This window comes from Echeneis naucrates, chromosome 23, assembly GCF_900963305.1.
Source record: "Echeneis naucrates chromosome 23, fEcheNa1.1, whole genome shotgun sequence".
NCBI classification, from domain to species: Eukaryota; Metazoa; Chordata; class Actinopteri; order Carangiformes; family Echeneidae; genus Echeneis; species Echeneis naucrates.
In genome coordinates, this window is record NC_042533.1 from 2,402,250 (window position 1) to 2,419,908 (window position 17,659).

General features: G+C 40.5%; 1 protein-coding gene across 8 annotated transcripts in view; it reads right to left on the reverse strand.

Annotated features, from left to right (window-relative positions):
- Positions 1–17,659, reverse strand: part of dgki (diacylglycerol kinase, iota) — a 50,287-nt gene that overhangs the window by 25,375 nt on the left and 7,253 nt on the right. For 7 of the 8 annotated variants that reach the window (XM_029494754.1, XM_029494759.1, XM_029494753.1 and 4 more), the window contains exon 2: positions 274–382. In XM_029494754.1, coding sequence (XP_029350614.1) covers positions 274–382 — 109 coding nt within the window. Of the gene's footprint in view, positions 1–273; positions 383–4,443; positions 5,334–17,659 lie in introns of those variants that run through there. The other variant, XM_029494760.1, reaches the window with a different exon arrangement.

The following is a 17,659-nucleotide window of genomic DNA, read 5'->3' on the forward strand; positions in this document are numbered from 1 at the left end:
GAAAATAAATTATTATAATTTATTCTTTATTTCATGTTAGGTTCTGTTTATTTTTCTTAGTGCTCAGTCAAGTTTTTGGTTCTTACAAAAACAAATATATCTTTATATGTGTATAAATACTTCAAAAATAAAAGTCTAGAAAAGTCAAGACATGTCAAGATATGGGACCTTTTAACTCCTTTTATATCTTGGTTTTGCTGCAGTAGGTCCTACAATTGTGACCATCAAGATAAATCTCTATCTCCAGTTACATATGAGAGGTAAATGTCTGACCGTCCAATCCACACAGGCTCGTAGCTCCTTGTTGGGGCCGTTGGATGCAGGAGGCAGAGAGGGCTGGGGTGGGCCGAGGTGCTGGAGACCTGAGCGGGAGATGGCCTTCCTACAATGACACAAAGAAAAAACAGTCAGTTCACTTCAGGACTGAGGAGGAAAAAAAAAATCAGCTCAGTCATCCATATCTGTGACACAGGCTTTTTCTCTCACCACAGATTGGCTAAAAATCACACAAAGACCAATGTTTCAGTATAATTCAGTATGTAAATGAATTATTCACTCTCCATGAGCACATTTCAGGGGTTCAGCTGCAGATATTTGGTTGAAGAGGACTGGGAGCAGCTTGGAGGAGACGGTGCCAGCAGCACTTTGAGAGGGGTGAGAGGGAGAGACGCTGACAGAGCCAAGTTGTCAGAGGATGAGTCAGCAGCCGTCGTTCTCTGCCTGTTTCAGTCCCTGACTCCTCTCCTTCTACTTCCTCTTCGCAGTTTTTTAACTGTGTGTTTATTTATCTATTTCCACCAACACCCCCTCCTCCAAAGAGCCAACACTCCGCCCATCACATCATCGTCTGCCTACACTCCATCTCGTACCTGTCCAGGATTTGGGATCGGCCCTTAACATCTTACTATGAGCACAAGTTTTGGTTTGCAGTTGCAGAAAAAAGGTGATGTAATGTTTTTTCATCCACCATCAGAGTCCAGCTGAATCTGAACCAATATGTGAACGCGGTTGTGGAATCGTTTGCTCATGCTGCCAGAACCCTGTCAATCAAATCTCATCAAGCAGCAAACACATAGTCCTGATGAAGCAGTCTTTAAATATCATTCTGCCTGAAAAAATTACTTAAAGGATTAGTCAACTATGAAAAGGCTGATTATTTCTCTGTCAATAAACTAATCAATGACTCAGCCTGTTGTTGCAGTTCTATTATACTTCATACTCCAGGCAGCCTCTTAGATAAGCATGGCTTGTCTAGTAAATTGGTAATTAGTGCAATGAATTGTGTGTGTGTGTGTGTGTGTGTCCATCAGTGGAAAAGGTTGCACAGAGCATCTGACCTTCCCTCCCTGTTGAAAGTTTCAGTGGCCGTCTGTCTAAAATTATCAACCAGGACAAAGAGGGGTCCACTTACACAACCTGTAACCCGATAACACACCCTGTAACACACACCATGACATACACACACACATTCATGACTGTTGAGATAAAAATAGTATTGCGTGGGTGACAACAGCACAAATGCAAGGACTTATGGTGACTGGACATATGCCACATAGAACAGGGGACCACACATACACACGGTCACACAATTGCACAGTTAGAAACACACACCTCACACAAACTTCAGGATTGCGATATCATAAACAAATCTACTCGGTATAATGGATATCCAGCAGAAAGAGGAAACTATTAAAGTATTATTTCACAGCTGAATTGTTATTTGGCTGGTTTTAGTTGTTTTGTTTGTTGTTGACGTTGTTTCTCGAGTCTTTCAGATCTGAGGACACAACAACAGGCGACAACTGACAGTTAACGGAAGTAACTGGCTGAGAGCGAAGCTACAGATGCATTAGAACCAATTGTTTGGAGGAGAAACTGAAGGCAGAATGGGAGTGAGTGTGTGTGTGTGTGTGTGTGTGTGTGTGTGTGTGTGTGTGTGTGTGTGTGTGTGTGTGTGTGTGTGCGTTCACCTTCATCTCTACCTGCAGATCATTGACCAACATCTGTCCTAAAAACAGATTTTAAAAAGAGCCAAGCTGTGAACATCAAACACACACGTATACTGACACACTAACACACACACACACACTTAACCCTGGTGCTTATTGCCACGTCTAAGTGTTGAGCAGTGAGGACGATTATAAACTGATTAGGTTTGATCAGATATAAATGAATAGGTTGTGTGTGTGTGTGTGTGTGTGTGTGTGTGTGTGTGCGTGCATTTGTGTGCTTCTAAGTACACAATGTTGCTAACAAGCAGAGAGGGAAAGTCAGAGACCCGACAGCCACGGGGTACTTGACACACTCCTCACTGAACAGGAAAAAAAGGGAGTGCATACTTAAATATGAACACACACACACACACAACGGGACACCATTATATTTGAGTGAGTCCTAATCTACTAAAAGCAGAAGGGATCACAGGCATTAAAGCTCACTTCTAAAATCTAAACAAAAAATCTGCTGCGTGAAGCCACATGACTACACACACACACACACACCAAACACAAATCCACACATATACCCACTTATCCTCAGTTATTTTAAGTAGATTTATTCTCAGAAAATGCAGAAAAAGGTACATCAAACTAAAAATAACTCTTGATTAGAACCATTTAAATAAGCAGGCTGATGGTTGAACTCGATGTGGAACTACAAACAACCAGATCCAAACCTGGACTGGAAGTGAACTACAATCACTCATTTTGAATTTTGTTTTTCTGTTTCATAAACCGTCCACAGTGTAACCAGCTCTCTGAAGCCACCTCTCAATCTTGCAGGTTGAAAAGCTAAAAGCAGGAAATATTTGGTTAGTTTTGCTTCAGAGGTGACTCAAACCATCAACGAACTTCCTGTCAGCCGATTAACCACGAATGGCCGCAGCTCCATAAGTAATAAAAATGAAAAGAGTTAGGATAATGAAAAGCTCAGACATAGACTTTATTCAGTTTTTTTTTTTTTTAAACTGGTGGACACTGAGTTGTGTGTGTGTCCTCAGTTGCTGCCAACAGGGCAGGTGAAGACGATGCTGAACTCTGGATATTGGAGCTGAATTCTGCTGCTCTCTCTATGTCTCTGTAATGCTTCCTCTGCCTTCCTCTCCTCCTCCTCCTCCTCCTCCTCCTCTCTTCTTGTCCCTACATCACCTCCAGATCTCACATATCTTCCTCTAATCTCCCTCTTTTCTTCTCCCACTGATTTGCTCCTCCTCCCTCCCCTGTCTTCCTTCGCTCTCTTTCTTATCCTCCCTCTTGCCTCCTCCTCCTCCTTCTCCTCTTCTTCCTCCTGCAGAGGTGGGTTGTCGGCGTTGCTATGACAACGGCACAGCGGGACCATTGGCGGCTCATCCAGTAATTATATTGGTGGAGAATCATCTCTGTGCCTGTGTTTGATTCTGCTTTAACTTTACAGTAAATGCAGCTACTTAAACAGAAACCTTACCACCCTATGTGGGATGACTGTATGGACACACACACACAGAGTCCATATACTTGCTTCACTTTGCAGCCTCCACCATGAGGATGATGTAATCTCTGTAATTTCTCGACGTTTTTCTAAATACAGAGCCAGTGTAACCACATATGGGGTCAACAGTTACTACAGTAGGAACTGTTTATGGAGTTCACTACCATTCAGGTGATTAAGGAGGGAGGAAAATAGGCCTCTCGAGGTGGGTGGCATCACAAACCTACACTGCTATAATCTTTTCAACGCCACCGCTGCAGTCATTTAACCAGCGTCTGAAAAATCCCCGTGCCGGGGCTGAGCAGCCAAGTCGGGGTCGCGCAGCCAAGTTGGGCTCGTGATTAACGGCAGAGAGCGAGAACAAAAGTGATGGCCACGGAAATAAAACGGCAGCTGCAAGTGGGAGGACTGGAGCTGAACATCCTCTGACTCGCAGAGCAGAAGACGTTCTGTGATTATGTGGGAGAAATTGGGTTGACAAAAGAGGCACAACTGCACCAGTGTGGGTTTGGTGTGAAGCCAGTTTCTCTGCTGTTTGTCCAAGGTGTAACGAAAAACTTGAAATTTACAGATTCAAAAGATAATCTACATGGCACTTACAGTCATTTTATGCATTATTGAGTCTGTAGTCGCCTATTAAAGCTGTTAAATGTGGCCTGTTTTGCCTTCATAACCTCTTATGTTCCATCTTGATTAAAAGCATTAACTTGTTTATGTTTATTGAATCCGTTTTAATGAGTTTTCTGAAGCTCAAAATGTCACATAATTACACTGTAACACTCTAAGTGCAAAGCTAAGCATAAAAACAAGTTCTGTTTTCAGGTAGTTCTTTGAGCACATCCACGTGTCAGACCAAATACTCTCCTAACACCTCATACAGGTAATTTAATCTGTCAGTGAATCAATGTGGATCTTTTTTAATGATAATACATTCAGTGAAATTGAAAATTGGTTCTGACATCCCCTGTGCTTTGTTACCTTAAGATGAACTGCCACTGGTTCTGCCTGTGAGATGAGTCAGGGAGAATCATTTTCCACTATATTTCTGTATTTGATATCATGATTCACACTCCACTCCACACCAAAAAGACAGGAGCAGCCCTGAAAAACTGAGATCAGTCGGAGCCATTCAACATCAGCCTTCACATGTAACAGGGGTGGATACAAGAACACGTGTCAAAGAACTGATTTGGTCATTATAATATTACCTGTTGCTCTGATTATCAAAAGTTGAGGGCAAAGATTAAGGCAGCAGCTGCTGAGCAGCTTCACTCACCTGTAACGGAGAAGCCGCTGAAACCAGCGCACCTTTGTCCCCCTCACACTCCTCCTCCCGTGTCCACTAGGCACCGACATTCGGCATTATTATTCCCAAAGGCTCAAACGTTAAAAAGTCCAGAGCTGCCTGAATCAGCTGGCAGTTGTTTCCCTCCACACTCACAGCACAGGTCAGGTAATTATGCCAATCACCATGTCAGTAAGAGAAGACAGAGTTCAGGTGTCTGGTGTCAGGTCTCTGTTTCCTGACTTTTTTTTTTTTTTTTTTTTTTTAATTCAGGGGAGGGTTAAAGCAACAAGTTGCTCAGGGTAAGATTTTGCTTGAGATTAGGTCGAGGTAAAGGTCAGACTTGAGCCCTGAGGAAACAACAGCCAGTTCAGAGTTAAATTCAAATAAAATGAATACAATGAATGGAAGTTTCTTAAAATAGAAACAAAGATGTGTGCATGTGTGCGTGTGCACGTGTATCTGAGAGCAGTGGTGTCCAATGAGCTATGAAACTGGATCCACTACACCTCACATCCGCCCTCAACTTTCATCTGCCTCTGTTGTGAGATTAGAGGTAATGGGCAGACAACATAATTTAAGATGTTACAGGGGCCGTGTTGATGATTTCATCACGTTTACCATAAATGCTTCATCACAGCAACAGAACCTACAGTGAATAGAGTAATAATAATTTTTTAATAATAAAGAATAATTTAGTGTTCTGTTTAAGTTTGCTGAAAATACAATTGGGAAAGTCCTTGTGGCTAAAACAAATGACGTGTGTAATTAAATTACGTGGCACTGATTGAAGCTATGTAGCACAGAGAGGTAAAAAATACCCACTTAAAAGCAGGGACTTTGAATTTACAGAAAAATAAGGGTTAGGGTTAGCTAATTTGATAATTGCTGAATTGCAAAAAATTTCAAATTTCTTTTCTTCATCGTAAATGATTACAATTAATGTTTAGATCAAACACGCAAATAATCAGCTGATTGTTCTGAAAACGGAAATAATTATCAGCCAATCAATGATCTATCCCTAAAATTCAATCATTTACATTAATTCCATTGGAATTCTCAAAATTATCAAATTCATGATGGCGATTACAAACATCGACCTAAAAATAGCCAGTATTTGTGTCACCAGATGGATGAAACGTTTTCTGAATGTTAATTTTCTCCCTTGTATTCTCCTTTATTCATCCTTCTATCCCCTCCTCTATTCTTCCTTACAGGTGAATCTGCTCTATTTTTGGAAACATTACGTAAGAGATAACCTGGCAAGGGCAACCTGAGAAATGTGTGCAGACAGACTAGTGCATGAGATCATACTTGCAAATATGCGCACACACACACACACACACACACACACACACACCAATTTGGCTAAGAGAAGCCTTCGGATAAATGTTTGTGCTGCACCGTTTGACTGATATGGAGCTTTAAAGGCCAAGAATACCAGTACTTAACTTTTTAGCCCTTTCATGCTGATGGAGCGAAGAGAAATAACATCTCAGGGGATTTAAATATCTCCTCTACGGCAAGGCTTTTTTGTTATTAACGGATTAATTGTTTAGTCCGTGAAATAGACTGTCGACTTCAGAGCTCAACTTTACATCTTCAAAAGTTTTTTTTTTTTTTTTTTTTTTTTTAAACCCTGAAATATCCAAAATTATATAGGTAGTTGTTTGTGTCTATATGCCAGCCTTGTGACAGACTTAACTTGTACAGGGTGAAGCATTATAGATGGATGGATCTTTAGCTGAATTGATCATGAAAATAATTGTTAGTCTCAGTGGACCAACTTTACTAACCACCACACAAGATGAACATGCCAGCGTGACAGATAGCAGCATTAAATTTCATATAAAAACCTGAACTCATTCAGATGTAAAAGCTTCATCTACATAGAGCTCAAGCATTAAAAAAACTATTCTGTCCGTCATTCAGTCCAATCTAGTAAACGCAGGTTCTTTTCTTCTGTTGCTCCACTTCTGTTTCTTTATCTCTCTGCTTTCAGTGCTTTCAATCTCATCCCAATTTCTCTACCTCCTTTCATTTTCTTCTCATCTCTCTGTCTATGTGGGTCTGTGTGAAAGGCTTGTTCATTGCCGCTGGTGACACAGCATCATGCATGGGGTGCGTGTGTTTTTGTGTGCGTTTGTGAGGCAGCCATGAGTGGGAGGACATGGCCATGTCTCTACATGTGTCCTCTCAGGTGTCCTCAGGCACACACAAAAACTCACATAGAAACAAAGCCAGACTTTGAGACAAATCATAATCAGGAAACACACACAATAATCCCTCCAACCACGACCCACGGGATCAATCAGACCAACGCTCAAATTCCTTTGTTGGCTTGCAGCATGTGAAGTGATGATCAGACTATGACCGAAAATCCGCCACTGTGGTCAAAACCACCAGCCAAAGTCCACAGGTGTCTGAATAGGAACAGAAATTGCCTATGGCTGTGTTCAGGCCAAAAATAGCACAACCTCAAAAACAAATTTTCATGAAATTGATCTGTTTTTGGTTCTATTTAGGGTCTATTCTTTTGAGGGAAAAAAAAAAACCATCCAACCTATTTATGCTCTGTAATTGCCTCTTTATGCAGTAGTTTTATTGTTATTGTTCCCACATTGAGTTTCAATTCCCCTCACACTCACAAAAGATTTAATTGTATCTTCCTCCTATCAGCCGCAATGTTTACTGTTCACTCCCCATCAGAAGCAAAGATGCTACTGCTAATGCAAACAGAAAACTTCCAATTGTTGCTCTAACATGGACCATGAAATGTTACATCTCGGGTTCAAGTCCGGCAGAGGAAACGCTGCAGACTTGTCACATTCGGCCCTCACTCTAGCTGGGTATTGGAAAGTGATGAGACAGCCTGGAGCTAGCTGGTGAGCACGTAACTTCAACAGCAGATTAAAAGAAAACCCAGCATGGACTGTTTCTTGTTGAACTGGAGAATTAACAGCTTCTATTGCTCACGTTGGCTATGCAGCAATTGCAAAACATACAAATAGCTCTTTGAAAAAGCCCTGGAAGGTGCTGCCAAATTAACCAAGACTGAAATCTTAAGAATTACAGCTTTTGGTTACACAACTAAATTAGTCCAGTGGGTGGCTGCCAACACAGAAAGCATGGAGTAGTAATAAGAATACATGTTCTTTCCCGGAGAGCGGCCAGATTATTTTTTCCATTTAAGTAATGAAATAGATTTTGTGGGGCTGCTAATTTATTAGTAAAACAGAAATGTATAATGTCCTGGATTCATGTTATATACCACTATGTGTGGCTTCTGGATCCAGCCTCAGTCTGACCCCGAGCACACAGAACACACAGGAACATGACTGCATACATACAACTGACAATAGCAGGAAGAAATCAACACACAAAAGGCGACCACGCTGAGAAACAAACACACACGCACACACACAGGCAGTACAGTGATCTTCAGATAGCGCTCCGAGTGTGGTCATTTAAAGTCAATCTGAACAAAACATTTCCTTATCTGCAGACACTCTTCGATAATCACACACACAATTTCCATCTCCCTGCCTTAGATTGGCGAGTGTGTTCTTGTGTGTGTGTGTGTGTGTGTGTGTGTGTGTTGAGGGTGTGAATGGTAGGGTTGTCATGGCAACCCCATTCAGACTTCCTTTCCAGTTTTATCTGAGCATGCAGCATTCCTCCCCATGTCTGTCCGTCTTCCTCCCTGTCTGTCTGTCTGTGACCTTCTCTCTCTCTGTCCATGAAAACAAAGGTATCTGTGGATGATTTTAGTTGGGTTTTGACATCTGCTGATGCACCTGCCACCTGCTTGAGTGATTTTACCCAGCTGTTCTCACCTCCCTGCTGAGCCATGATGATTATCTATCAAACAAAAAGCCAGTCGATGCACCTGTGGATCCTGACGGTCCTTAAACCGGCGCTCTTGGCTCAATTGGTACACTTAACTCCACTGTCACTCTTCCAGACCTGCCGTGACCCAGATAAGGGATGTGGGCGAGAACACGCTGATTCACAACCACAGCCTGTGCAGAGACAACATGTTTGTGGCTTCAGAATCATTATAAATCTTTTTTAAAACATCTATTTGGACATGGTGGTCAACACAGTGTGTCTATAGTGTCATCATCTTCATGTAAATGAAATATAGTTATTTTCAATCTTAATCAATTACACCCGATCTTTTCCACAATCCTTGTCTTTTGTGCACAACTGAGGTGCAACAGCTAATTTGCTTTGTAGGAAAAAACACTGGAGTTTGATGATCATTATCAAGCTAATTTAATTTACTTGCAGTGCCACGCTGAGTCTCCCAATTTCTCTCAAATTCCTTCCCCAAGACTGGGAGCTGCTTATCTGATCAATTCCTCAAGGTGAGCTCAAACAGCTGCCTTGTTCATTAAATATGTGACAGCTGCAGTGTGATGGGGTGGAGAAACTCATTCTCCCTGAAGCTCAACAAGTGTGATGTTATATTTGAGAGAAATTTGATAATGTCTTCTGATGTCATTGTAGATCACTGGTTATCTCAAACAAGGTCAAGCTCCTCCAAAATAAAAGGTTTCACACCACATGGGATCAAATTAAAATTTGTAATATGAAGTGTGAATCCATTCACATGAAACCCTTGTTAGTACAAAACCAATTCTTGACTGTTCAATAAATTCATTATTGTGTTGCTGTGGTCACGTTTTAAAGCAGCTCTGACTTGGATCAGTTTTTTATCAGCTTTAGTGAGTTTAAAATTAATTAAGGTCCACTTCTCTTTTCACTGAGATTCTCTGACAGGGAGTGGGTGTGTGAGAGCGGCTGTGGCAGCAGCTACACTATCGATGCTTATTAGCTCGCTGTCCTCACACATGCACACAAAAGTTAACACACAGGCACTTCTGGACTATGCAATGTTCTTGTGAATGCAAGTACAAGTGGTGACCAATAAAACACAGAGCGGGAGAGGGAGAGGGAGAAAGAGAGAGTCACAGACACACAGGAAAGCAGTGTGTAACAAACTGAAGTGTTACTCTGAGGGCCAGATGTTGAAACAGCACAAACAAGTAAAGTTTAATGGTACAACAGAGTAGAATAGAAAAACAGGCACGTGGCACTCAAACATGAGCTAATAAACAGATATTCAACATGAAATATAAATTATATCTTATTGGTTTGAGAACCTCTTCATTGTTTCATATTGGCGTAACTCGAACATCTTTGGGCTTTGTTGATGTGACAAGACAGATCTAGAGATGTTGATACCTCGAGCTCTGGAAAACACTGGTTGGTGTTCTTATCCATTTCCTGATGAATTCATGGTGACATTATTACCTGTAGCTTGAGACAGATGAGCATGAGATCAGTCTATACAATTCTTTTAAAACTATTTGTTACATTAAGACTTAATGAAAACTATTTAGACTGAAGCCATGTAAAAACCTGAATTTTTACATTACATTTTTGTTGTGTGTTTTGTCTGTGTGCATGTGTGCGCATCCGCTTGTGAGGCTGGATACAGGAAGCCTGACTCTTTCCCTCTGACCTTCCTCCCTCTATTTATAAGCTCTCTCTTTTTCTTTCTGCAGCACAGAGTATTTCATGCTAATGCTCATAGCACACTAGCTTTTACACAGTTAGCATTGTAGCATGAATTAACCGTTTGTATTAATGTTGGATTTTATTTTGAAGTACCTGCCGGTGATGGTACATTTGCAGCTGACAGTTTGCAGTCTTGTTTTGGGTAAACATCACACGTTACACTTTACACTGCACACTCGTGTTTGGAATTAGGACACAGCTGACGTCTCCGTTTCACTCAGTGCAATCTGCTCACCTGGCATGATGGGGCAGAAACCAAAGACATGTTACTGCTCATGATTTCAATAATAATAATAATTCAAGGGTTATAATCTGACTATGTTTTTCCTCCATGTTGAACACAGAACAGATGCGGATTTGATGCCACCCTTTGCTGGACAAGGTGAAGATCTGCGTGTGTGTTTGTGTGACTCTGCCCTTCACGTCACTCCTCCATTGGCCTACATTATGTCTCCTCTGGGGGTGGATGAAGAGGGGCGAGGGAGAGAGAGAGAGAGAGAAAGCAAACGAGGAGGGCAAGTCAAATTGGAGAGGAAGAGGAGAGTGTGAAATGGAGAGAAGGAGGCCACGTGAAGTGAGAGGAGAGAGGGAGTGAAGGAGAGAGCATTTGTAGGCGGTCTTTGGCTTTGCCCAAAGCCCTTGGCTTCTCTCCTCGTCCTCCTCCTCATCCTCATCATCTCCTTCACACTCATTCCTTCCTCTCCTCAACCTTATCTACCTCTCTCTTTACATTTTTATCCCTCCATCCACCCACTGTTTCCTCTACACTTTCTTTTTTTTTGGTTAAATTCAGATTTACCTTACATTTATTTAATTATAATAACACAAAAAAGGTTAACTTTATGTTTACTTATCACCATAGCTGCCAAAATAATCAAATACTTCACTGCCTCATTAGTTGACTGAAATTAGCATGAAGTTGCCTTCAAAGTAAATCTGTCCCTGCAAATCGTACAAATTGTGCAAATTGTACCAAAAAAAAAAAAAAAAATCTACTACACAGACACGTTTTTCTGTCAGTGTTTCTTGTCTTTAAACTTAAAGGTATTAAAACTGCATAAGAAAAATATAAATATATAAATGAAAAATTTCACTTGAACTGATATAAAACCTACAAGAGGTCACGAAGGTCATGAAGGTTGAGAACCAGACTTAAGTCATGATGGCCACAGGCAAAGTAACAAAATAAAAAAATAAAAAAAACAACCAGGAGGATTTTTCATCCAATCTGTTTTCCCACCCACTTGTTAGATAATAGAAAATAAATAGTAATAACACTTATTAATGGTAATTTATTACTTGACGAGTTGTAAAATCTAATTTGCCAAGTAGCTGGCTACATCTACCTTTAAATATATTTCAGTATCTATTTCAAAGTAAATAGAGCCGTTATGTCATTGCAGCAGAATATTTTGCTGTATTATAAGCTCTAGTGGATGACTCCTCAGTTAGTCGGCAATAAATTCTGTTATTCATCTGTTGAAAAATATTTTATTCAAATCAACGCAAAATGCACTTATGTATTTAGGTTGAGATTGAAGTTTGTACAGGATTTACTGTTAGTGAAGAGGCAAACGCTGCTGTTTCACTACCAATTTCTCTCTGTGTCCAGCAGAGTCAGCAGTGAATCTTTTTCCAGAACTCCCACTCAGAAAACCCACTCTGTTTCTATAAGTAGGAGAGAGAGAACGAAAGTGCGAGGAGCATTTACCGTCTGTAAGCTAACTACTAACAGTCAGCGGTGGAGAGCCAACTCAACATACTGCTGAAACACACTCAGATATGAGGAGTGGTTTATGGGGATTTTTTTTTTTTTTTTTTGGTAAAGTGGGAGACCAGAGTTCCCAGAAACTTCTGGGTTGTTATTCTCCAGAATGAGGCAGTGTTAAAATATGAAAACAAGGTTAAAGTCTTATGGACATTCATGGCCCAGAGTAGACCGACACACACCCATTCTGGTGCAATAATATTAAAGCCATTTATCAGCCCTGCTTCACTAAACTATCAACTACAGGACAGGGCTGTTAATTGCCAGGTAATGTTGCAGTGGAAAGTTTGTCAATGGAAGCCTCATGGGAGACATTAGTGCCTGAACACACTATACTCTGTTAATGAACTGTCATTAACAAAACACATACACATCCTGCAGGTGAGGGGTAAAAAAATTAAATATTGATTTCAAATAGCACAAACCATAATAAATCCTCACGGGTTATTATTTTTGTGTATGCTTGTGGTCGTGTCACCTGCATGTTTGGGCAGTTGACACGACTCAAAACTTTAGGGGAGCTTTTTAAAACACTTACAGAAAGTTTGCTTGAATCACAAATTTACTTTAGGTTGCACACACTACAGAGAGACAAATGGGTGTTAGAGGAAAAGACAACATCTGATACTGCTCTGCTAACAGCATCATAACCAGAACAGGACCTGTAACCTACACTTCACTGGCTAATAACAACAGAAGTGGACATGCATTTTATCTGTTTGCTCATTATCATCAGACTGAACAGGTACGTTACTAAGTTAGAGGCATCGCCGTGGCACAGGGGCCAGACTAATTCCTGCAGCTCTAAACCCAAAGCCTGCATATAATATCAGTCAGTGTAACAGTCATTTAGCAGGAGTTGGTGCCCTGGGAATGCTCTGTTTAATAGAAAAGTATTTGTGCTCCAGAGGTAGGAAGTACAAGTTTTGTCAGGATGTTTCCAACAATACTAAACATCACTCATTTCTTTATGAAGTTAAAGGGATGATACATCTCTGCAGGTTTTCCATCATGTTGGACTGATGTTCTGTGATGAGTGATGTGACAGATTGACAGATTACGACACACGCACACACAAAGACCTGCAGAGCGGCAGCAATAACACTAAATGTGTTTCCCACACTACAATCAGTTAATACATGTCGTGAACCAGCACCAGAAGACAGGAGTGATACTCCCCTCTCCTCACCCAAGCTCTCCCTTTTTTCTCTCACATCTTCCTCTGACACCTACATAATTACACAGTCTGTCAGTGTGTTTGTATATCTTGGTGTGTGTGTATGTGTAAGAGCTAGCATGTAATGTGGGGGAGGCATCAGATTCATGCTGTGCATCTGTATCTGACCTTTACTGCTCAGAATAGGCACACACAGTGAGTAGAGAACAGAGAAAAATGAGAAACAGATAAGAGACAAAGCAGTAAAAGAAGATTAGACAGAATAGGGCCAAGACTGGGTCGAAAGGAGGGAAGGACAGGAAAAGAAAAAGAAACAGGCAAAAGGAGTGGGGTTGATAGGTGAGTGATGCAAAAGCAGAGAAAATTGTGAAGTAAAAGGGTGAAATTATTAGTTGATGAACTGGTAAGTCGAGAGAGAGAAACGTATCTGCGCTGAATTTTCCCTAGTGTGAGAATTTGTACCCTTTCCAGCTTTTTAATGTAGTGAACTAAACTTCTTTGGGGATAAAATCTGACATTTTACAGACCAGACACTTAATCAGCAGATTAATCACTCTACACAACACTCAAGCCAAGGGAAGAAGCAGCAAATAAATAATGATCACAGACGTAAAAACTATCTAAAAATCTGTACAATATAAACAGAGAAAGTGGAAAAGTGCACTGTTTGTGTAACTTCAGGTTACAGCTGCCCAATAAAATTAATCATTTACTAATGACTCTCATCTAACCTGAGCAATTAGTGCACACACGCACACACAAAGAAAGAGAGCGAGATAAAGACGCTGTCTCACTAATTATAGCGTGTCTCTGCAGCTGAGGTCTGCTGAATGTGTCTGTGTGTTTTAGTGTGTGTGTGTTCATTTGCTCAAGTCAAGGACAAAATTGGAACTGGAAACAACACCGGAAACGGAGAAAGATCTTCAGTAGTGAAAGTAGTGAAGTCCAGAGTTGCATTATGATGCATCTGTGAGAGAAACAGCTCCGAGTCTGAGCGGGACACTCATCTTTCTGAGTGCTGAGAGATGATCAGTGCTCAGTAATCCTACCTGCACACACACACACACAGCCAAAAGGCCAGAGTTAAGCCATGCAGTAGATCCATGTTTACAATCATAGTGGTGTGTGCATGTGTGTATTGACAGATATCTATAAATAGACGGATGCGACAGCGACTGGTTCAGAAACAGAAAGATTATTTTTTAGACCAAAATGTCAATAATTGTCTGGTTTCATCGTTGGTAAATGTGATAGTGCGTCCAGGTTGGATGGACCCACCATCCAACCTGGACGCAGAATTGGCAGGTGTGTTCACCTAACATCGACTGTATTTTTATTACATAATTTAAAACGGTCAGCCAAGCATGGGAGAGGCTCAGTTGCTCTTTCCTCTAAAAATGAAAGGCATTTCTGGCTGCATCTAAACCTGAAAAAAAAAAAAAAAACAAACAACAACAACACAAATCTCCACAGAGCGAGCAATCCTGATCAGGTGGGGATCTGATAGAGCAGCTGTCTCTGAGCTTCGCCAAATTAGTCAGCAAGAATAATTAGGCAAATAAAAAAGAAAAAAATCTGCCCCATCCATTAAAACATTTGAAACATATTTACAGGATGATGACACTAGAAAAATAAAGCAATGAAAGTTCATGAACACATCTGGAAGAAAAGCTGAAGATGAGAAGGCAAATTGAATGATCAGAGGTGGAAAAGATGCGACTGAACACAACCAGCAATTAATATTATCAAAGCGTTTGAAGGATCAAGGCGCCTTTCTCTACTGCTACTATAAATAATATATAATATAAAATACACTTCTTGCATGCTTCTCCCAAAATACAAAGTAATTAAAATGTTATCTATTCCAGGCGTTAGGATTATGCCAGAAAATCTTTTTATCTTTTTAGGGGATGATGAAAATATTGTAAAGCAGAAACGATGTTTATTTTCTTCAGCATAAAAAGACCTTCCGACTTACACTCAGCTCAGTATTTATTAAGGAGCACAGTTTCTCACATTCATGTATTTGTATCAGAGAAAGCATGCTAGATGAGACTGTAACTAGTTGTTATCAATTAACTACTTTCTCTGCAGAGCAATTCATCAATTTATAATTAGCAAATTTCATGTCATAGAAGATGTAGAAAAGTAGAAAATAAGATTTTTTTTTTATGTCCTAATTATATTATAATTAAATAGGCTGCATATCAATGCTCTTTAGATTACCTTACAGGCGACATAAGATGGTCATGTAACCATCGTATTCCTGCATATTTCGATCATTTAAAAAATTCTTTTATAATCATATCTTCTTACTTCCTGTTGTAGCTACCTGCTGAAAATTATTTGGCAACGCACAAGTATGGATGTGCCATCTCATTAGGCAAAGTGGACCCTGAACTAAGAGAAAATAAAGAGAGCTGTTGCAGTGATGGAGTCAGTGTCACCTCAGCAGTCAACTCCACAGGTTCATTATCAGCTCGAATGAGACAGATGGGCTCGTTGGAGGAGAAGGTGCGACTGGAAAGGTAGAAATGCTGGAAAGCATCACCGCTGTCCTGAGTGCTGTCATTTAGAGGTGAGTTCTGCCTAGACTGTTTTGTTTTAGGGTGCAGTTTTTCAACAGTAGGCTTTCTCTCCCCTCTAAGCTGTGCTGTATTTAGTTTTTGCTTTATTTAGTTCTCTAATTTAACACCTCCTGTTCCACTTCTACTTGTATTTATAAAGAAAGCCAATGGTATAATCCAAAAGAAACATCAAACATTGAAAATACACAACAAACCCCCAAAATACTGCATTGGATTTGCAAAGTCCCGCTTCTTTCTGTAACTGGATAGCCAATTTTAGGGAGACTGCATTTCCTCAAACAAAAACCAGGAGCCAGTTAAAAGCCAGGTCTCCAATAATGGCCCAGGGCTGTTGTCAGCACAGACAAAAATAAAGGCCAGTTCCCATATACAGGCTGCGGAAAAAAACAAGGGTGGGTAAGCTCCAGTTGTCCATGTCAGTAAAACAAAGTGTACCTTTCTATTTTTTTTTATAAATTCAACAATACCATCATCATCACTTTATTGTTATGGATTTCTATTCTAAAATATTTGATAAATTTCGCTTTCACATAATTTCATGTAGCTCTATTGTTGTGACTTATGGTTTGCAGAAAATGTTTCACAATAAGAGTTCTGTTAAGAAATAGGTAGAGGGTTCTTATTTTGAAATGCAGGAAGTATTGCATTGAAAGAAGTGAGGACAATGGGGCAAAAAGGGGCAAATGAAAACTAGGTGTCATAGAGAAATAGGACCAATTAGATTTCACAAACAGAAGGATTTAGAAATCAAGGTCTTGCCGATCACTCAGGTTACTTCCTAGTTTTCAGGTGTTTTTACTGTTAAGGTAGAGTTTCTAGCATTGCAATAAAAGATAAATTAGCAGGTTTGGCTTCACAGGGGATCGAACTCAGCGCCTGCAGCTATTGGACCGATCTCTCTAACAGCTAGTAATCTAGTCCATTCATTCAGTTAGTCAATTAATCATTCAGTCAATCATTCAGCCCAGCCGTCCATCCAGACACATTTGCACGCAGCTGCTTTGTAAATGTCTCCAATCCCAGCCTGTCTCGCTTTGGTTGTTTTCAATTATTAACGTTACCACTGTGTTTCAGTGCAGCCATAGAAATAAATCAAATCGGTGCAACCTTCACAACAGACCGAACAGCCTCCCCTCAGCCATGTTTTATGCAGCAGGGGGGTCAGTGTCCATTAATGTTCATCATGAACACAAAAACTCAGCAGGTATAGAAGTTCTACACTGCCACAACCTCCTCTCAGTCTCCTCTGTGTTTTGATCACAAAATGCGTTATGTGATGAAGATTATTTCTTTCATATTCATCGAAATGAAGTGAAGGAAAAATTACTTGCTAATACTTTACCGTTTTGTCTCTTCTGTTGCGAAAACCTTCACAATGAATTTATCATTTAAATGCATGTGGTGCGTGGCACCTTGGCAAAACGCACAGCTTCTTCCAGGCCGGTGCTTCTTTGCTGCACATCTGTGGAATGTAAACAGACATCTACAGTATATAAAGTGGCAGAATGGAGGGTGCCCTGTCTGGTAGTCTAACCAGCAAGAGGCATTTGTTGCACTACAGCAAATCCAGTGGCGTTGGATGACTGAACAACTCTTTAAAGTTCGTATTGATGTGGTTGCCCATCAGGCCATTGGCTTGCCTGTGTTGATATAGTCAACATACTGCTGCCATTTTGGTCATTGTCCTGCAACATCAGCTGATTTTGGGTCAAAAGGGCACAATTTCACATTAGTTAATGTCTTGCAGAAACCTTTCACAACTAAAGTGTCTGATGAGGAAGGAATGAAGT